The 22,470-nt window shown below is 38.8% G+C and overlaps 1 protein-coding gene across 1 annotated transcript in view; it reads right to left on the reverse strand.

Moving 5' to 3' along the window:
- The window catches only part of LOC113087155 (cytosolic phospholipase A2 gamma-like), a 174,283-nt gene that overhangs the window by 149,366 nt on the left and 2,447 nt on the right, over positions 1 to 22,470 (reverse strand). Inside the window, exons 4-14 of the mRNA XM_026255562.1 lie at positions 18,569 to 18,770; positions 11,956 to 12,058; positions 11,728 to 11,868; positions 10,102 to 10,167; positions 9,946 to 10,002; positions 9,708 to 9,833; positions 8,883 to 9,026; positions 6,977 to 7,054; positions 6,735 to 6,889; positions 6,146 to 6,326; positions 5,987 to 6,069 (exon numbers count right to left, since the gene is read on the reverse strand). Of these exons, the coding sequence (XP_026111347.1) occupies positions 5,987 to 6,069; positions 6,146 to 6,326; positions 6,735 to 6,889; positions 6,977 to 7,054; positions 8,883 to 9,026; positions 9,708 to 9,833; positions 9,946 to 10,002; positions 10,102 to 10,167; positions 11,728 to 11,868; positions 11,956 to 12,058; positions 18,569 to 18,770 (1,336 nt within the window). The remainder of the gene's footprint in view (positions 1 to 5,986; positions 6,070 to 6,145; positions 6,327 to 6,734; positions 6,890 to 6,976; positions 7,055 to 8,882; positions 9,027 to 9,707; positions 9,834 to 9,945; positions 10,003 to 10,101; positions 10,168 to 11,727; positions 11,869 to 11,955; positions 12,059 to 18,568; positions 18,771 to 22,470) is intronic.

Raw genomic sequence — 22,470 nt, forward strand, 5'->3', positions numbered from 1 at the left:
TAAATATGAGTGTGTCAAGTCTGCAAGCATTAATACCATGCGTGCTCTTGTATATTAACTCTGAGTCTGCGAGCGAGAGAGAGAGAGAGAGAGATCACTTTTTTTGGCTCACTCTTTTCTTTTCCTAATTTTACAAGTTGCAAGTTACAAAAAACACAAGCAGTCTTTGATCACGGCTGGGTGTTCTTCGAGTCCGATGACTCCGATCGCACGGGTATTACACACAATGTTAAACAGACCCGGGACCCGAGGTAATAGATTCGGACCCGATCCGGACCCGGCTGATGATTTAAAATATAGACCCGAACCCGTATGGGTCCCGGGTCAGGTCCGGGGTCGACGGGTCTCGGGGCCCTGTGAAGACCTCTAGTCCAAAGTACTTTTTTCGGATGAAAGCAAATTTTGCATGTCATTCGGAAATCAAGGTGCCAGAGTCTGGAGGAAGACTGTGGAGAAGGAAATGCCAAAATGCCTGAAGTCCAGTGTCAGCGTTTAGGCCATTGGTACTAAACGCTGGTGCCGATACAGGATGGCTGCCTCCGTGACGAGCTCCGCATATGTTTTTGTGTTTTTGTTAGTTTGTCCTGTCTTTAGTTATATTCCTGCCATCAGTTTCACCAGGGAAGAACTGCTGAACATTCGGCAGAACACACCACAAGATGTTTTTCCGGATTTCAATTATTCAGATGTTTTACTGAACGTTGTTATCGGAGGAGCGGCGGCGCTGATCAAACGCTTCAGGACGCGCAGACGGGGGAAGCGAGCGGGAGCGCTCATCAGACTCAGGAAGCGCGGATTTCGAACGCCGTTGCCTAGCATCCATCTGGCAAATCTCCGCTCTCTACCCAACAAAACGGACGAACTCCTTCTGCTTTCTCGGACAAATAAGGATTTCACACACTCTGCTGCTCTGTGTTTCACGGAAACCTGGCTGAATGACACCATACCGGACAGCGCGCTCCATCTGCCGGACTTTCAGCTGTTTAGAGCGGATCGCGAATCAGAATCGACTGGGAAATCGCGCGGCGGCGGGACATGCTTTTACATCAATGAACGGTGGTGTACAGATGTAACTGTGTTAAAGAAGACGTGCTGCTCAAATCTCGAAACACTCTTCATTAACTGCAAGCCGTTCTATTCGCCGCGGGAGTTTCACTCGTTCATTCTGGTCAGTGTTTACATCCATCCTCAAGCGCATGTGAGCTCAGCTTTACAGAAACTCGCTGATCAGATCACAGAGACAGAACAACAACACCCGGACTCTGTTTTAATCATTCTCGGGGACTTTAATGAAGCCAATCTGTCCCGTGAACTGCCAAAATACAGACAGCATGTTACATGTCCCACAAGAGACAGTAATATATTGGATCACTGTTACACCAAAATAAAGGATGCATTTCAATCTGTTCCACGAGCAGCTTTGGGACGTTCTGATCACCTTCTGGTTCATCTTATACCGTCCTACAGGCAGAAACTAAAATCAGCTAAACCTGTATCAAGGACTGTAAAAAGATGGACTAATGAAGCAGAGCAGGATTTACAATCTTGTTTTGACCTCACTGATTGGAGTGTTTTTGAAGCTGCTACCACCGATCTGGACGAACTCACAGAGACCGTAACATCATATATCAGTTTCTGTGAGGATATGTGTATTCCTACAAAGACTCAACTAATTTACAATAATGACAAACCGTGGTTCACTGCAAAACTCAGACAGCTCCGTCAGGCCAAAGAAGATGCTTACGTGAAGGGGGACAATGTCTTGTATAAACAGGCTAAATACACATTGGAAAAGGAGATCAAAGTGGCAAAGAGGAATTATTCTGAAAAAATAAGGACTCAGTTCACTTCCAACGACTCCGCATCAGTGTGGAAAAGTCTAAAGAAGATCACCAATTACAAGACACCACCCCCCAGCACTGTAGAGAATCAACGACTGGCAGACGATCTGAACGAGTTTTACTGCAGGTTTGAAAGTACACCCATCACCTGCCCTGAACGCCTCCCCACACAACCATTCACACCCTTCACAACTCCTGCAACCAGCCCTGAATGCCTCTCCAAACTACCATTCACACCATTAACAGCTCCTGCAACCCATCCTGAACACCTCTCCAATCAAGCACTCTCACCATTCACACCTCCTGCATCCCCCCTCTCAGGTGGGGCACCTGCAATTCAGATCAGCGAGGATGCGGTGCGCCAGGTCTTCCGGAAGCAGAAAAGGAAAAAAGCACCAGGCCCAGATTGTGTTACACCAGCCTGTCTGAAATCCTGTGCTGAACAGCTGGCCCCCATCTTCACACAGATCTTCAACAGATCGCTGGAGCTGTGCAAAGTCCCTTCATGCTTCAAACGCTCCACCATCATCCCCATCCCTAAGAAACCCAAAATTACAGGACTAAATGACTACAGGCCTGTGGCTCTAACGTCTGTAGTCATGAAGTCATTTGAGAAACTGGTGCTGGCCCACCTGAAGGACATCACTGGGCCCTTGCTGGATCCTCTTCAGTTTGCCTACAGAGCAAACAGGTCTGTGGACGATGCAGTAAACATTGGACTGCATTATGTTCTGCAACACCTAGACAGACCGGGGACTTATGTGAGGATCCTGTTTGTGGACTTCAGCTCGGCCTTTAACACGATCATCCCAAACCTCCTCCTGCCCAAACTAACTCAGCTCTCCGTGCCCACCTCCGTCTGTCAGTGGATCAACAGCTTCCTGACAGACAGGCAGCAGCTAGTGAGGCTGGGAAAATACACATCCAGCACCCGTACAATCAGCACCAGAGCTCCCCAGGGCTGTGTCCTCTCCCCACTGCTCTTCTCCCTGTACACCAATGATTGCACATCTAAGGACCCCTCTGTCAAGCTCGACACCACACTCATCGGCCTCATTCAGGACTGTGACGAGTCTGCTTACAGACAGGAGGTTAAAGAGCTGGCTGTCTGGTGCAGTCTCAACAACCTGGAGCTTAACACGCTCAAAACAGTGGAGATGATCGTGGACTTCAGGAGAAACCCCCTGCACTCCCCCCACTCACCATCATGAACAGCACTGTGACTGCAGTGGAGTCATTCAGGTTCCTGGGAACCACCATCCCTCAGGACCTGAAGTGGGACATTCACATTGACTCCATTGTGAAATAGGACCAGCAGGGGTTGTACTTCCTTCTCCAGCTGAGGAAGTTTAACCTGCCTCAGGAGCTGCTGAAACAGTTCTACTCCACCATCATTGAATCCATCCTCTGCACTTCAGTAACTGTCTGGTTCAGCTCAGCTTCTAAATCTGACCTCAGAAGACTACAGAGGGTAGTCCAGACTGCTGAGCCAATCATCGGTACAACCCTCCCTTCTATTCAAGAACTGTACTTATCCAGAGTGAGAAAAAGGGCTGTCAAAATCACTCTGGACCCCTCACATCCAGCACACTCCCTCTTTGAACTGTTGCCATCTGGTCGACGCTACAGAGCACTGAGCACTAGAACGACCAGACACAGGACCAGTTTCTTCCCTCAGGCAATCCATCTTATGAACAGCTGATAATAACGGCGAACACACTACACTTTATATTTATATACACATACACTTTATTTATTTATCTAACACACATACTTAGTATACACTTAAATTTTGCACATAATACACATGTACATACATAACTGCATTTTGTAATATACCTGCCTACAATTGTCATTTGTATATTGTCATTCACTATCTACTTATTTGTATTTTTTATTCTTTTATTATGTGTTTTATGTTCTGTCTCTGTCATTCTGTTGTACTGCGGAGCTTCTGTCACGAAAACAAATTCCTTGTATGTGTAAACATACCTGGCAATAAAGCTCATTCTGATTCTGATTCTGATTCAGTGAGTCTATGTGAACACAAATAAACCGCTGCAGACTTGACTGAATATTAATGAGTGGTGAATTTCTATTCAATATGGGGCATAATACGGATTTATTATTTTGCACTCCTGACATAAATTACTAAATAACTGTCACTGCAACAATATTTTATCAAAATATTGGTCAAATATCGAAGCTAGAGTCTTTAAACTTTCAATTGATGCACAGTTTGTCCAGATCAAGTAAGAGAGTGATGTTTAACGTGGTGTGAAAGTGAAACAATAATAAACTGGGGCCGTCGGCGATGTTTGCACGTAAAGGGGTTAACTCCGCGCCCCGCGGCGACGGTACGCACGGTGGTAATACCCATTTAAGTTGTCCACCTACTGTATGAGGAGGATCTGTTCTGTTTTGTCCATTTTGTGCTCACAAATTCTCTGCCCTTTCTTTGTGGTGTGATGCCACATAGCAAAACCAGTTTAGTTAGTCTTTAGGCAAAAGGTTATTTGGTCATACACACTAGCTGATGTGCTTTAGCATAACTGGAACACTGAATTAACTAATAAACATCCAGGACAAGTCACTTTTATTATCCTTTAAATGTGTGCTGTTAAATGAATAGGACAAAACCTTACTTTCAGAGAACAGTTTACTGGTTCATTGGAACAGGAGCAAAGTAATACAGTGTCATTTTAATCAGCAATCATGGTAATAATCTAGTCTGCTATTGTTGGGTTGATCATTAATGATAAACAATTAGTAATGATATTTATTGCTTGAAGGGTTAGTTCATCGAAAAATCCAAATTATGTCATTAATGACTCACTCTCATGTCATTACAAACCCGTGAGTCCTCCGTTTATCTTCGGAACACAGTTTAAGATATTTTAGATTTAGTCCGAGAGCTCTCAGTCCCTCCATTGAAGCTGTGTGTAAGGTCTACTGTCCATGTCCAGAAAGGTAAGAAAAACATCATCAAAGTAGTCCATGTGACATCAGAGGGTCAGTTAGAATTTTTTGAAGCATGAAAAATAAATTTTGGTCCAAAAAAAAGCAAAAACTACAACTTTATTCAGCATTGTCTTCTCTTCTGTGTCTGTTGTGAGAGAGCTCAAAACACAGCAGTTTGTGATATCCGGTTCGCGAACGAATCATTCAATGTAACCGGATCTTTTTAAACCAGTTCACCAAATCGAACTGAATCGTTTGAAACGGTTCGCATCTCTAATACGCATTAATCCACAAATGACTTAAGCTGTTAACTTTTTTAATGTGTCTGACTCTCCCTCTGAGTTCAAACAAACCAATATCCCAGAGTAATTCATGTACTCAAACAGTACACTGACTGAACTGATGTGAAGAGAGAACTGAAGAGGAACACCGAGCCGAGCCAGATAATGAACAAAAGATTGACTCGTTCTCGAGTCAAGAACCAGTTGCATCGGTTTTCGGATCACCAGTAGTTCTTTCAGACAGTTCACCGAAACGGTTCACCAGTTCTTTTGCGCTCGACGTAATGGCGTCATTGGCGATGATTGCCCTTGATTCAAGCCTTCAGTTTACCTGCACCCATAACATTATCACAGAATCAGTTCAGAATCAATCACCATAGGAATCAGTTCAGTTCAGACGCTCTGTGTGTCAGTCTGCTTCACGCTGAATCACACATGCGCAGTATCCTCAGCTTCTCGATTCTTCTTATCTGGCTTGGCTCGGTGTTCATCTTAAGTTCTCTCTTCACAGCAGTTCAGTCAGTGTACTGTTTGAGTAAATGAATTACTAAACGGAGGTCTCACGGGTTTGGAACGACATGAGGGTGAGTTATTAATGACATCATTTGGTTTTTCAATGAACTAACCCTTTAAGTAAGCAATTAAGAATTAGACTGAAACATGTAGAAACATTTTTTACATGTTAAAGAGCAATTAAATCACATTTTGCAGAAAAAGTTATGATGATTTATGTTACGTGATGATTAAGATTAAATAAATTAAACGCTATTTATTGTAAAATGACTGATTTGCAGATAAGTTTAGTTTTTATTCAAATGTGTATTGAATTTAGGTATATTAAGTTGTGTAAGTGACTGGATTTTTACGAAACAAGTTCAGCAGTTTCTTTCTGTTGTTTGAGATGTTTTTTCCAGCGACCTCCATAAGACCAGTGATCATCTCAGCGCTGTAAGGACATTGAAAGGTACGATATTTCTGCCTCCAGGCTGCAATTTCACCTGAAGAGACAGTAAAACACTTAAACATATAGAGTAGTATACATATATTTCAGTTTTATTCAACTAGACAACTTGCCTTCACAGTTGATCACATTAAACAGAGGGATGTGAATCACGGTTGGAACGTTTGTGCCTTTGAACACATAGAAGTCCTCTGGGTATTTTTTTTCTTTTTCAGAAAACATTGGAACATCCGGGAAAGGGATCTTTTGTTTCTTGCACATATCAGCAGTTTGTTTCAATGTCTGCGGTGGAAAAGCAACACAGCGATATAGTTGTATAAATAGTGAGACAGATATTTCAGTAGAACCTTTGTGTGTAGTGAAAACTTCAGATTGTGTTTGTGCAGTAGTCGAGAAACCCCCACTAAGAAATGCTAACTATCTTTAAGAATTTTTGACCTTGTAAAGACATCTGTGATACAGATGTTTAAAATTAAAATGGCTTTCTTTTTTCTGTTAAAATGATACACACATTTGTCATTTGTAATTGAACTCTGGAGGATAGTATGAATAAAGAGGCAGAATTTAATTCTTCAAAAAATCTCCTGATGAATTAATTTACATTTCTTGTTGATCTATTCCTTTAAATGAACTTTTATCAGATTATGTGCCTTATTATATTGTGAAAATTATACAATCATATAATAATACCATGAAAGGATTGCCATCACTGAAATCCAGGGAAATTATGAGGTCAATGTTTCTTTCTTTTCTCAGCACTGAGAAGTAGGGTGAGTTCAGCAACAGACCGGCGTCTTCATAGTCTCTCGTCTCATCTTTCACAAGAACAGGAGGCACTGCTTCATCTGACAGTATTGGATTGAGACCACAGCATTATATGTATGTTTATTATTTAAACTCAGTTAAAAGTTGACAAACATGTCTGCTCTTACCTGCCACATTATGGAAAAAGTTATATTCCCTGCCCCAAATCCACTGAACCATGCATCTACAAATGCTGAAGCAAGCATCTGTAATACAAACACTCTTCAGAATAAAGCTTCTTCAGTGTTCAGTCGTGGTATTTTCCTTTCTCTGTTTTTCTCTCTATGTTGCACCGCACATGATATGTAAGAATAAATAAATAAATCTTGCACACAATTTACTAATTTGAACAAAATAGAAAATCAGATTTAGCCTACTATTTTTTATTCCTGCATGCCATGTTTGGGGCCAGTGCCGGATTAACGCAAAGGCAAACTAGGCACGTGCCTAGGGCCCGATTGGCGGGATGGGGCCCAGACAGAGGGACAAAAAAAATAAAAATAAAATAAAATGTACAAATGTCCTATCTACAATTCATTTCAATATTTATTAATTAACTAAAAATAGTGGCGATGTTTATCTTAACCATAGACTGTTACATTACGTCACATTAACGCCAGCACATGATTGTTTTTATATAGAGGCGCCAGCTAGTTAAGTACGAGGAGACGTCAACTGGGGTCAGAGGTCAGAGCGGGACAACAAAGCTAGCAGGCAGGTGTGTTTTGAGTAGGCTAACATTCAAGATGCTTTCGGGTGCGGCAAAACGTAAAAAGAAAAAAAAAAAAAGAAGAAGAACAAAAGAAGAGACAGCGGGGGGCTTTACAGAAGCTTTTGTCGGGCAGCCGTCCGACAGCTGTGAACCTGCTCGGGTCAGCAGAGGCCGAGCCAGGCCCGGAGACACGGCCCGAAGACGCGGTGGAAGATGCGGCAGGAAATGCCTTTAACCATGCTTCAGTCCATTCAAATTCCTCTATTTCTTATTGAATGTCTTTCCTCCATGCGTTTAATTTGTCTACAGCAAACTCTTTAGAATTAGACATTATTAAATTATAATATTTTGTCAATTGGCCCTTTTCACCTATTTTTTCAATGATTTCCTCAATTAAAAGTGCTGTAGGGAATTTGTTTGGGAATGTACATAATATCTGTAGACCTGGAAGACATAAAACTTCTAAGCTGCGAATAAAAAAAAAATCTGGGAATCTGGTGTTTATCACACAATTCTTGAAGTATTCCATCCATATACAAGTCTTTAATAGTCTGAATACCTTTAGTTTTCCATAGTTTAAATCCTCCATCCTTATATTTATTATTATTTATTGTTAGACAGTTTCTAAATGGTCTTGATGAATGTGAAGGGGTCATGCTTGCCTTCTTGTTCTTAATTACAACATTTATAAATGTTGTAAGCTATTGCATTTTGCAGAAAATCTTAATTTGTTGAATAAATGTAAACATCTGTTTACATAGTTTACTGATACCTATTGGTTATTTACTGGTTATTTACTGGTACTTCTGCCTTAACAATGACACTCCCAATGGATGAGGATAATTTAATAGCATTTAGAGCAGTGTAATGACGTATAAATAATGGATATCAAAAAATAGTCTGATAGACTGTTTAATATACAACACAACCAATTTGTAACCAAAGACTAGGCTATGTAAAATGTGAATTCACTTTTATTATGCAGCCTGCCTAGTGTAGTCCATTTATTTTATCCGGCTCTGTTTGGGGCTCCGTTCCTCCATTTGTTTTCATGTCAGCAGATGATTAGGACATAACACCTGGTCGCATTTATTACAGGAATGGGCACTGATTTGTCCTGATTTGTTATTTTGTTATTTTAGAAACCTCTATGGAACAAGACATTATTTAAAACACTTTTTGGTTTAAAATGGATGTTCAATTATGGCTGTTTAACAGATGAAAATGATTCATTGGGCAAGGTGGTTGACATATTAATCTTGCTAGAAAATCAGAAGTGAAATGCATCATATTTACTATATTAAAAATTATATTCAACTTACCGAATGGCCAGAAACTGAACCAATCACTCAAATAGTTGCACACGTCCATGGTGTACTGTTCCATATACCGTTTTGCTGCCTCTTTATTAGTGAGATCCAGTTTTCCTTCTGGAAAAATCAGCTGACGTTTGCCTTCAGCGAGCTCTGTAAAAAATAAAAATAAAAAAGGTAGAATATCATTGAAATCTTCTTAACATAAAATTCTAGTTTCTATAAGCCAAATTTGCAGCTAATTAACATTTTTGTTGGCCAAAAGATTGGAATTTATATTTTTTGCATGCGTCCATATCCATTTTAACTGTTGCACAATTTGTTTTTCATAATATATTTACTGTTTCAATTTTACAGAAAAGACATTTAATATGCTATAAACAAAAATTTAATTTAAAAATCTTATTTTGAACAGTATTTCAAATTGTAAAAATTAAAAGGTATTCTTCTTAAATCAGTGTCAATAAACAGCAGGGTCTTATTGTGACTGTAATGTGATAAATATGAAGCGCAGGCATATTTAAGTTGTGAGGGACATAGAGTCCATTTAATAGACTGTTCTGTACCTCAAATCAATCAACTGATAAAAAAAAAGGATAAAACGTTCTGATCTGATACGACCATTCAATCCACTGAACAGTTTGTATGTCTGTTCAACACAGCATGATATTATTATGGATCAGTATAAAAATCTTAATGGTGAATCATGGATGGTGGTGTTTAATAACCATATTTTCTGTCTTAAATGTGTTTGTTTTCGTGTTTGGGTATAGTTATGATAGCAAGGCCCAAATACTCTTTATTTATGAGTTCAAGCACATAGGACAAGCTTACCTTCGATTTTTTTTCTGATGGATTTGTCATAATCAGAAGGATCAATAACATTCAAAACAGAGAGATTCATGTTCACAAGATCCATGAGCACCTGGAAATACTTTTCTGCAGGTGGGTCATTTGGGTCTTTTGAAGAAAACACAATCAACAAACATAAACATGAACTCGCCACTAAATGTTTTAACAAATATTTTACATTTAACTTATCAAAAAATAAAGACAATGAGAAATGCTTTACCTTTCCCCATTTCCTCAAGAATTGTTTTAATTTGAGGAAATAAATGATCAAAAAAATCTGAAGAAAAACAAACGTGCACATTACAAAGTTCAAATGACAAAGAACTGACTGTTAGTTTGAGTCAGAACTGAATCTTCAGAACAAACTGAACTGCACCTTTTATTTGTTTCCAGATGAATTTAACCATCTTCTTTCCATCAGCTAAAGCGCTGCCGCACAGAGCTGCAGAAAACATCATACAGACAACAGGAAGTTTAAACAAATATAACAAATACATTTAATCTAAAAAAATGTTTTTATTATGACAGTCTACAGTAATCAGATATAGGCCAGACACCTAGCAGGCCATAAGACATTGAGTGACCAAAATTCAACTTCAGACAATGTCTAATGTCATTTTGACATTGATGTCCAACAACATCAAATTATAACAACATTAGGTGTTGATGTTTTGTTGGCTTTTAAATACCCAAAACTTCTGCCATCATCTGCTCACCCTCAAGTTATTCCAAACCTGTACGAGTTTCTTTCTTCTCCTGAACATAAACAATATAATTTGAAGTTTGTGGTTAAATGAAATGAGTAAATAATGACAGAATAGTTTAATATTTTAAAACAAACATGTTTACATAATTTATAATAATTGATGTGTATGTGTGAGTGTATTTGTAAATGTATGTTGCGAACTGAATGAAAGTTTTTTTTTTTATACTGTTTTGGGATAATGCATTTATTTTTTGTGACATCAGCCTGTCCAGGGACTACAGGTGTAAATTAGCACAAGTGCTACAACCTGGTAAAATGCATATCTCCTTTTAAGGTTATTGTATATTTTACACTGTCCCTGTTTAAATAAATAAACAAATGAAATGAAAAATATTTATTTGGGTGAACTATGTCTTTAAATCATGGTTTTAATTAAAAAAAAAAAACATCTGCAAATATCATAAGATTAAAAGATGGCAATGACAACAATAGATATGCATTTAGACTTGAGCACCCTCACAGATTTCAGAAGCACTCTGAGTTAATCGCTTTGTAGCTTCAGATAAACACCTTTCTGAAGTCTGGATTCGAATGGTATGAATGGTATTTGAAGGTCAATTAGAAATTAGACTAAACATAAATAGAAATTTACAGGTAATGTGAATACACATTTAATACACTTAGTCATGGAAACTGAATGCTGATGTTGTTAGTATTAACAGTTTGAGAACAAAGTATAAGAACAATAATTTGATAAACACCAATAAACACAGTTTTAGGTGATATGAGCTAAGCAATCATTAGATTTAATTATCAAGATGATAATTCAACAAGTAACTGCAATTCCAAGTTTCAAGCAGAGATGGCGACAAAGAGGCAAAACTTATGGACTGCACCTTTAATGTCATTTTCAAATCCTTTCCCCAACTAAACAAAAAACTATACAGGGGCTTAACAGGTTCTTTGTATGGCTTTGTTTTTTTTTTTTTTTGTTTTTTTTTTTTTAAGTAAGTCATTAAAATGTTAAATATTTATGCAAAAAAATAAGATGACACCTGGAATAGTGTTAATTTCGTGTACCCCAAGTGGCTTTTTGCCCTAGGTAGGGTGTTAGATTTTTAGTATTTTGAAATTTTCAATTTTGTTGAATTTAGCTCTCTAAATACACAACTTGTTGATCCCTAAACATTTCAAGTCATAATGCTATTATTTGCATTTCAGTTCTGACTTGAAAATCAGCAACTACTATAGAGCTGATCACCAGGTCAGTGCATCACTGATCTGTTCGGTTGTTACCTTGCAGGTACAGCATGTCCATTTCATCCTGAGGGTTTTTCTTTGAGCCTTTGTCAAACTTGCTGCCGAAGCTGGATGTTTCCACAAACGCTCCAGTGAGAGAATAACCTGCTTCAACTGGACTGATCTCAAACCAGGCATCTGCTGACAGAAAACACCTCCATATAACAGCTGACACAAACTGTAACTCTCTGTCCTTCTTTCATTGAAATATACACCAACACAGACCTCCTTCCTCACACTGTTTGCATTGCTTGTCGATCGCTGTGTAGATGGGGAACGGGTCTTTACTGTGCTGGTCATGCTGATGTGAGACTGGGTGTTCATCAATCTGAAGAGAAGATATGTTTTGTAGGTTAGAGTAGAGATAAGGACAGCTTAATAAATCACAAACAAGTTCAAAGGATGAAACACACTGAACAAGTTCTCTCTATAATCAAATCAAATCAAATCACCTTTATTTATATAGTGCTTTAAACAAAATACATTGCGCCAAAGCACTGAACAACATTCATTTGGAAAACAGTGTCTCAATAATGCAAAATGATAGTTAAAGGCAGTTCATCATTGAATTCAGTTATGTCATCTCTGTTCAGTTGAAATAGTGTCTGTTTTAATTTGCAATCAAGTCAATGATATCGCTGTAGATGAAAAGTGACCCCAACTAAGCAAGCCAGAGGCGACAGCGGCAAGGAACCGAAACTCCATCGGTGACAGAATGGAGAAAAAAACCTTGGGAGAAACCAGGCTCAGTTGGGGGGCCAGTTCTCCTCTGACCAGACGAAACCAGTAGTTAAATTCCAGGCTGCAGCAAAGTCAGATTGTGCAGAAGAATCATCTGTTTCCTGTGGTCTTGTCCTGGTGCTCCTCTGAGACAAGGTCTTTACAGGGCATCTGTATCTGGGGCTCTAGTTGTCCTGGTCTCCGCTGTCTTTCAGGGCAGTAGAGGTCCTTTCTAGGTGCTGATCCACCATCTGGTCTGGATACGTACTTGATCCGGGTGACTGCAGTGACCCTCTGATCTGGACACAGACTGGATCTGGTGGCCACGGTGACCTCGGAACAAGAGAGAAACAGACAAATATTAGCGTAGATGCCATTCTTCTAATGATGTAGAAAGTACGGTGTTATGTGAAGTGTTCCGGTTCCAGTTTACCTAATTAATGCAGCCTAAAAATCCTTTAACGGATTTGGATATTAAAAGCATATTAGTATGTTATGTGTATGCCAGGTTAAAGAGATGGGTCTTTAATCTAGATTTAAACTGCAAGACTGTGTCTGCCTCGCGAACAATGTTAGGTAGGTTATTCCAGAGTTTAGGCGCCAAATAGGAAAAGGATCTGCCGCCCGCAGTTGATTTTGATATTCTAGGTATTATCAAATTGCCTGAGTTTTGAGAACGTAGCGGACGTAGAGGAGTATAATGTAAAAGGAGCTCATTCAAATACTGAGGTGCTAAACCATTCAGGGCTTTATAAGTAATAAGCAATATTTTAAAATCTATACGATGTTTGATAGGGAGCCAGTGCAGTGTGGACAGGACCGGGCTAATATGGTCATACTTCCTGGTTCTAGTAAGAACTCTTGCTGCTGCATTTTGGACTAGCTGTAGTTTGTTTACCAAGCGTGCAGAACAACCACCCAATAAAGCATTACAATAATCTAACCTTGAAGTCATAAATGCATGGATTAACATTTCTGCATTTGACATTGAGAGCATAGGCCGTAATTTAGATATATTTTTGAGATGGAAAAATGCAATTTTACAAATGCTAGAAACGTGGCTTTCTAAGGAAAGATTGCGATCAAGTAGCACACCTAGGTTCCTAACTGATGACGAAGAATTGACAGAGCAACCATCAAGTCTTAGACAGTGTTCTAGGTTATTACAAGTAGAGTTTTTAGGCCCTATGATTAACACCTCTGTTTTTTCTGAATTTAGCAGTAAGAAATTACTCGTCATCCAATTTTTTATATCGACTATGCATTCCATTAGTTTTTCAAATTGGTGTGTTTCACCGGGCTGCGAGGAAATATAGAGCTGCGTATCATCAGCATAACAGTGAAAGCTAACACCATGTTTCCTGATGATATCTCCCAAGGGTAACATATAAAGCGTGAAGAGTAGCGGCCCTAGAACTGAGCCTTGAGGTACTCCATACTGCACTTGTGATCGATATGATACATCTTCATTCACAGCTACGAACTGATGGCGATCATATAAGTACGATTTAAACCATGCTAATGCACTTCCACTGATGCCAACAAAGTGTTCAAGTCTATGCAAAAGAATGTTGTGGTCAATTGTGTCAAACGCAGCACTAAGATCCAATAAAACTAATAGAGAGATACACCCACGATCAGATGATAAGAGCAGATCATTTGTAACTCTAAGGAGAGCAGTTTCAGTACTATGATACGGTCTAAATCCTGACTGGAAATCCTCACATATACCATTTTTCTCTAAGAAGGAATATAATTGTGAGGATACCACCTTTTCTAGTATCTTGGACAGAAAAGGGAGATTCGAGATTGGTCTATAATTAACTAGTTCTCTGGGGTCAAGTTGTGGCTTTTTTATGAGAGGCTTAATAACAGCCAGTTTGAAGGTTTTGGGGACATATCCTAATGACAATGAGGAATTAATAATAGTCAGAAAAGGACCTATGACTTCTGGAAGCACCTCTTTTAAGAGCTTAGATGGTATAGGGTCTAACATACATGTTGTAAGTTTAGATGATTTAACAAGTTTATACAATTCTTCCTCTCCTATAGTAGAGAATGAGTGGAACTGTTCCTCAGGGGGTCTATAGTGGACTGTCTGATGTGATACTGTAGCTGACGGCTGAATGGTTGCAATTTTATCTCTAATAGTATCGATTTTAGAAGTAAAGTAGTTCATAAAGTCATTACTGCTGTGGTGTTGGGAAATGTCAACACTTGTTGAGGCTTTATTTTTCGTTAATTTAGCCACTGTATTGAATAAATATCTGGGGTTATGTTTGTTTTCTTCTAAAAGAGAAGAAAAGTAATCAGATCTAGCAGTTTTTAATGCTTTTCTGTAGGATATGCTACTTTCCCGCCAAGCAATACGAAATACCTCTAGTTTTGTTTTCCTCCAGCTGCGCTCCATTTTTCGGGCTGCTCTCTTTAGGGTGCGAGTATGCTCATTATACCATGGTGTCAAACTGTTTTCCTTAACCTTTCTTAAGCGTAAAGGAGCAACTGTATTTAAAGTGCTAGAAAAGAGAGAGTCCATAGTTTCTGTTACATCATCAAGTTGTTCTGAGGTTTTGGATATGCTAAGGAATTCGGATACATCAGGAAGATAACTTAAAAAGCAGTCTTTTGTGGTAGAAGTGATGGTTCTTCGATACTTGTAACAAGAAGTAGAATTTACAATTTTGGCTATATGAAGTTTACACAGAACTAAATAATGATCTGAGATATCATCACTTGGCTGAATAATTTCAACACTATCAACATCAATTCCATGTGACAGTATTAAATCTAGAGTATGATTTCGACAATGAGTAGGTCCTGAAACGTGTTGTCTAACACCAATAGAGTTCAGAATGTCTATAAATGCTGATCCCAATGCATCTTTTTCATTATCGACATGGATATTAAAATCACCAACTATTAAGACTTTATCTGCAGCCAGAACTAACTCGGATGTAAAATCACCAAACTCTTTAATAAAGTCTGTATGGTGCCCTGGTGGCCTGTATACAGTAGCCAGTACAAACATAACAGGGGATTTATCATTAACATTGGTTTCTCTGGATAATGTTATATGAAGCACCATTACTTCAAACGAGTTATACTTGAAGCCTGCCCTCTGAGAAATCCTGAAAACGTTGTTATAAATTGAAGCAACTCCTCCCCCTTTGCCTTTTAGACGCGGCTCGTGTTTATAACAATAATCTTGGGGGGTGGACTCATTTAAAATAATGTAATCATCAGGTTTTAGCCAGGTTTCTGTCAAGCAGAGCACATCTATATTATGATCAGTTACCATATTATTTACAAAAAGTGTTTTCGTAGAAATGGATCTGATATTCAATAAGCCAATCTTTATCATTTGTTTATCCATATTGCATTTGTTTTTTATTTGTTGAACCTCAATTAAATTGTTAACCTTAACTTGGTTTGGACGTTTTTTGTATTTTCTAGTTCGGGGAACAGACACAGTCTCTATAGTGTGATATCTAGGTGAAAGAGTCTCTATGTGCTGAGAATTAACTGACCTCTGTGACGGGAGGCAGCTAGCAGACGGTTGGTTTAGCCAGTCTGTCTGCTTCCTGACCTGGGCCCCAGTTAGTCAAGTATAAACACTAAGACTATTTGCCATATTTCTAGACAGAAGAGTGGCGCCACCCCAGGAGGGATGAAGACCATCTCTTTTAAACAGGTCAGGTCTGCCCCAAAAGCTCGTCCAATTGTCTATATAACCTATGTTATTCTGTGGGCACCACTTAGACATCCAGCCATTGAGTGATGACAATCTGCTATGCATCTCGTCACCACGGTAAGCAGGGAGGGGACCAGAGCATATTACGGTGTCTGACATCGTGCTTGCAAGTTCACACACCTCTTTAAAGTTATTTTTAGTGATCTCCGACTGGCGAAGTCGAACATCATTAGCGCCGGCATGAATAACAATCTTACTGTATTTACGTTTAGCATTAGCCAGCACTTTTAAATTTGCCAAGATGTCAGGCGCTCTGGCTCCCGGTAAACATTTGACTATGGTGGCTGGTGTCTCTATATTCACGTTCCGTACAATAGAATCGCCAATAACTAGAGCACTTTCATCAGGTTTCTCAGTGGGTGCATCACTGAGTGAGGAGAACCTGTTTAATGTTTGGATCGGAACAGAAGAGCGGTGTTTTGACCCACGACTACGCTGCCTCACCGTCACCCAGTTGCCCTGCTGCAGGGGCTCTGCTGGAACCGGACAATGTACAGGAATCCCTGAGCTAGACGCATCCAAAGCCATATCTAGAGCCCTAACATTCTTACTGTCCTCAAATAAAGTTTGGATGCGTGTCTCTAATTCTGAAATCTTCTCTGTCAGCCTAACTGTTTCCCTGCATTTATCACATGTGAATCCCTCATCAGCGACAGAGATAGATAAACTGTACATGTGGCAAGAGGTGCAAATAACAATTGTAGGAGAAGCCATTACTCACCGTGCTTGATGAAATATTCTTACTGCGGTTGTTTGATGAACTTGTGGAAAAAAAGGAAAAGTATTTACAGTCTTTTACTATATAAATGAAAAGATTCGGAAACATCTAATGATTCTCTCTGTCTGTGTGTACGGTGACTTCAAGAGAGTTTATTATATGTTAGAGGTATTTATGTTGGATTTTACTTGCTTTCTTTTATATTCATTTTTTTATTCATTAAATTAATCATTTATATTATATTTATAATTTATTGATTTAAACTATATACTAATTTTGTTGATTCATTCATTGATTTATATTAGTCCGTAGTAGTTTTTTGTCTGTGTGGTTTCAAGGGATATTTTTATTCACAAGTATTAACACTTGCTGGATTTGTGCTGGTCAGATGAAGTCTGAGCATTGAAACATATGCAAAAAAAAAAAAAAAAATCAATAAACTGTTTTTTATGATCATCACTTTGTCTCCTGCTTCTGCTCTTCTCTGTCTTTACTCAGTAAACTCCTGGCTGATAGAAGACTGTTAATAAAGTTTTGGGTACCAGACAAGACTTGCTGTTAAGAGATTTTGGTAGTTAGTTCCACTAACTAGTTGTTCCAGACAAAACAGATATTTTCTGACAGGATGGTGTCAGGGGCTGGATCTGATATTTCTGGTGAAGAGACATGATCTAACGGTTCTCAAGGCACAGTTTGAGGTTCTTCAAATCATCCTCTGCAGAGGAACGTATCTGAGTAAATGTTTTCTATGCCAGATAATGCCAGGTAGATATAGTTTAGATAAAGTGTAATCTGGGTGTCAGAGCCGTAGGTATGTGAGTGAGCAAAGACCTACCCACTTTTTAAGACCAATGATGTTTGACCCACGTCACATTCACTTTTTCTCTCTTTAATTTTCATCTCTAAGGCTGTGTTTCAGTCCTGTGCTCATGCCCAGATCTAGCATTAATCAGAACTTCCTAAAGCTCTTTTATATCTGATGCTGGTAGTTCATGTGGGTAATGACATATTTGTGATTTCAGAGGTTAATGTTTCGTTTTTTTGTTTTGTTTCCTATGGCTTTACAATTTAATACTGTACATCTGAGATGATTTAAAAGATGCCAGATCTTCTAATCATGATAACTGATCTCTGGCTAATTTGGTTCTTCAAATGAATTTTTCGGATCTGATTAAAATATCTGGATTGAGTTGTATACGGCATGTTCTCATGTTCACCGTAAAGGTCAGATGTACGAAACCACGATCAGCAATGTAATGATTGGCTGGCCTGTTGCTTTTAAAGACATCATGTAGACTTTATGCGGCACTGATTTACAGTTACACTTACACTATGTTGTTATAACGTTAACGTTTTTGCTAGGCTAGCTATAGTACATAATACATTATTTTTTTTCAAAACAACAAACTAGACTTTTGTTGTCGTTTTAATTTTTGGGAAACCTTAACCAGGTATGTGGCGTTAAAGTAGTTTTTTAATTAAAAAAGCAGCAAATACAGGAAATGGCATAGCTCCAGTAAAGATTCTGACGCCCATATCTGAACAATGATACAGCATTGTTACTGCTGAATGCTTCTATAACAGTCTGTTAAAACATTCAACATGTAGCACGTAAATCATGGAGGGTTGTGTTCTGAATATTTACAGACCTCTTTGACGTATTTTGTTACAACCATCACTGCCCAGACGTCAGTCAAGCTGAAGATGTCTTTCTCATAGTAATATTTCTTCAGTTTGGCCAGTTTGTCTGTAAAGCTGACTCCTGGACCGCTGAGTCTCTCAATGATTTGGTCCTTCACAGTCTCTAGTTTGGTGGACCAGTCTGGTACTTGGTATAAGGAGGCCATGCACCTTCAGAGAAGAACAGTGTTGTGGCTAACACATAACAAGTAGTCCACGATACATAATCAGATGACTTTTTCAATTAGCTAGACTGTAAATATAATCATTGAAACATGTTTTTATGAACACACTGTAAGTTAAACCATTTTCATTTATGTTACACAAATCAGTTGAAATTACTTAGACAGCTAATTTGATTGTAATAAAAAATTTAAACTTTAAACTTTTTTTTAATGTAAAATAACATTATTTTTTAATTTCCAGGAAAATAAAAGAGTTACTTTTTCAAATAGGTAACATCAGTTCCCTTTCAGTCGATCACTCTCGACGCCACGTCGGTGACCGACGAATATGGGATATTACTTCGATAGACCAATCTACTTCGAGTGTAAACTAAACGAGCCAATGCACATTGGCATGCAATTATTGCATCCAGCTGCCGCTGATCACTGCGTGAGTATAAGAGGGCACCAGGTGCAATGCATACCAGCTTTTCACTTCGAAGCCGAGCGAGAATATTGTTCTGCTTACCTCAACTGTGTCTACGGTGAACTGCGAGTTCAGCACGCTCTCGGAAGCTTTCTGTGGTGGCGAGACGGCGTTTTCCTGATTGTTTTGCATTCACATATTTTGTTATGTTCACGCGTTGAGAGAATGCGCATTGAAGTTTTATTGGGGAAAATAGTTTTAAACAGTCCTCATCTGCCACGCAGCAGCGCTGACACACCCCTGATAAACGCGCGAGAGAGAGAAATGATGGAGACTTGAAGAGAAAGTGCAGAAAAACAGCGTCTATTTCGTTCATAACTTGAACAAACTACAACAGGTAAAGCTGTCATCTGTGTGGATATTGGCAATATCGTTAACAGTTCTCGTTTATAATCATAAGGCTTCTTCTTAACAAGATCTTTGTCCATGCTGCGTTCTGTTCATGCATGAACTTCATTATTTGTAGTGCACTTGCCATCCAGTAATCGCAAAAATTTTTGCTTCGTTCCTTTTTAACTTACAAAGTATAAGCTTTAAAATTTATTCCAAATTCATAGCAAAATTCAAACAATAAATACAATTTTGGTGCTCTTTAAGAGACCGTTTACATATCGCGCCTAAAAACGCGTGGAAAACGCTAGGCGTGCCGCTTTCTGATTTTTTTTCCAAAAGCCTTCTGGCTCTTGCGCTCCTGAGGCATCTGCCATTGCTAAGCAACCATGACCTGCTCTCTCCATGAAGACGCATAAATTCCAACAAAGGATGAATGGATTTGCAATACTAAAAATTGCTTGAAGTAGCTCTGTTACTAAATTTATTTAAAAATGGCTATCCAAATACAGCTATGATCAGCTGTTCCTTCATCTTGGCTGAGCTTTCAACATTGGTACTGGAAAGGATGAAGCTGATTGGTTGGTTCTTGTCACATGACCTGCGGTGCGCTTGCGAGATTCTGAAAAGTTGAGATGTTTACAACTGGATGCGGTGCGGGCGCGCCTGGAAAAAAGAGTGTGTCGCTTGCATTATGAGCAGGCACGCATACCGCGCGCCTATATTTGAAATAACGAACTTGAGCACTCAAAAGAGCGACATGTGAACGGCCCGCAGCAGACGCGATCGCGAGTAGTGCCTCAGTTCAAGCAGCACGTGAACCTATCATACCTTGCTCTTTACTACTAGAGTACATAATGAACATGAATTAACATCAAAAGGTAGGCTATTTTATAAGATTTTCTACAGTACAACACTTTCAAACTGCGGAAAACGTGTAAAGCTTGTAAACATTGCAACGTAATATTAACCTCAGTAACCTTTCGGTGTCCATAAGCTCTATATTCATGAGCTATTGAATTTTTATATTTTTACTTAACCTGTTGTCTATATGATTCAACTCCTCCTATAAAATTTAATTTCACTAATTAAGAAAAACTTACTGAAAGTGTGAAATACATGCACTCTTAAAAATAAAGGAGCTTAAAAGGTTCTTCACAGAAAAATTTTGGTTCCACAATGAACCATTCAGTCAAAGGCTCTTTGAAGAACAATCTCTTTCTGACCTTTTCATAATCTGTTATTGTCTTCAAATGTTAAAGGTTCTTTATGAAATCATTTAGACAGGAAAAAAAGGTTCTTCTATGGTATCATGAAGCACCTTTATTTTTAAGAGAGTATGACAACATTTACAGGATGCATTGAGGAGGACCCCTATGGAGCCAAAAGAGTCTCAATAAAGATAAATGCACACACTACATTCACATATGCACACACAGGATTCATACATGCACACACATGATTCATAAATACACACACAGGATACACAAATGTGCACAAAATTTACAAATGCACACACAAAAATGTAAAAAGCACAGAAGATTCACAAATGCATACAAAATTCAGAAATACACACACAATTCAGAAATGCAAACAACATTTACAAATGCACTCAAGATTCACAAATGCACAGAACAAGATTCAGAAATGTATTTCTGATGCACGCACACATATATATCTTGATTTACAAACTGCTTGCGGTCTGTGAACTTCACTGCATTTGTGTGTGAATTTTGAGACTCCTCTGACTTGGCTCTACACACAAATGCCTTTTTTTAAACAGGGAAATATCTGCAACCAATCAGATATCTCCCTTGTTTGATCCAATCACAAGAACGCACTCCACGTGGTTGTTTACTTATAAGCCAATCACATGAGTATGCCTGTGGCCTACTTATTTATGAAATTGTATGGAAATACAGATGTTTAGATTACAATTCAGGTTTATTTTTTATTATTTTTTTACAAAATATAAATTTAAAAATGTCTCAATACATATAGCCCAGACTGTGACTGCAGAAAAAAAGTTAACCATGGATTCATAAATTTGCAATAGGCAATTATTACATTTTATTGAAATATTTTAATGAAAGTAAAACAAATTTTTTTACACCTTTTTGAATATTTTAAATATATCTAAATATTATTTTGGATGCAATATAGAAGTCACTTTAATTATGATATTCGGTCCCTACATGAAGAGAGAGTCAGTGGTCCGCTGAGAGAGGAAAGTGACTCTCCGGCTGCGCAAAGTGAGTCGCCGGCTGCGTGAGGAAAAGGGAATAATTCGCTCAACTTCGCTGGGTGAGGAAAGTGAATCGTTCGCTGAGGAAAGTGAGTCGTTCGCTGTGTGACTCGTGAGGAAAGTGAGCCGTTCGCTGCGAGAGGAAAGTGAGTCTCCGGCTGCGGAAAGTGAGTCTCCGGCTGCGTGAGTCGTTCGCTAAGGAAAGCGAGTCGTTCGCTGCATGAGGAAAATGAATCGTTCGCTGAGGAATGCGAGTCGTTCGCTGATTGAGGAAAGTGAGTTGTTCGCTGAGGAAAGTGAGTCGTTCGCTGATTGGCTTATAAGTGAACAATCCCCCACGTGGGGTGCATTCTTGTGATTGGCTCAAACAAGGGAGATATCTGATTGGTTGCAGATCATTCCCTGTTTAAAAAAGGGCATTTGTGTGTCGAGCCAAGTCAGAGTCTCAAAATTCACACACAAATGCAGTGAAGTTCACAGACCGCAAGCAGTTTGTAAATCAAGATATATATGTGTGTGTGCATCAGAAATACATTTGTGAATCTTGTCCTGTGCATTTGTGAATCTTGAGTGCATTTGTAAATGTTGTTTGCATTTCTGAATTGTGTGTGCATTTCTGAATTTTGTGTGCATTTCTGAATTTTG

Source organism: Carassius auratus, chromosome 5, assembly GCF_003368295.1.
Source record: "Carassius auratus strain Wakin chromosome 5, ASM336829v1, whole genome shotgun sequence".
Lineage (NCBI taxonomy): Eukaryota > Metazoa > Chordata > Actinopteri > Cypriniformes > Cyprinidae > Carassius > Carassius auratus.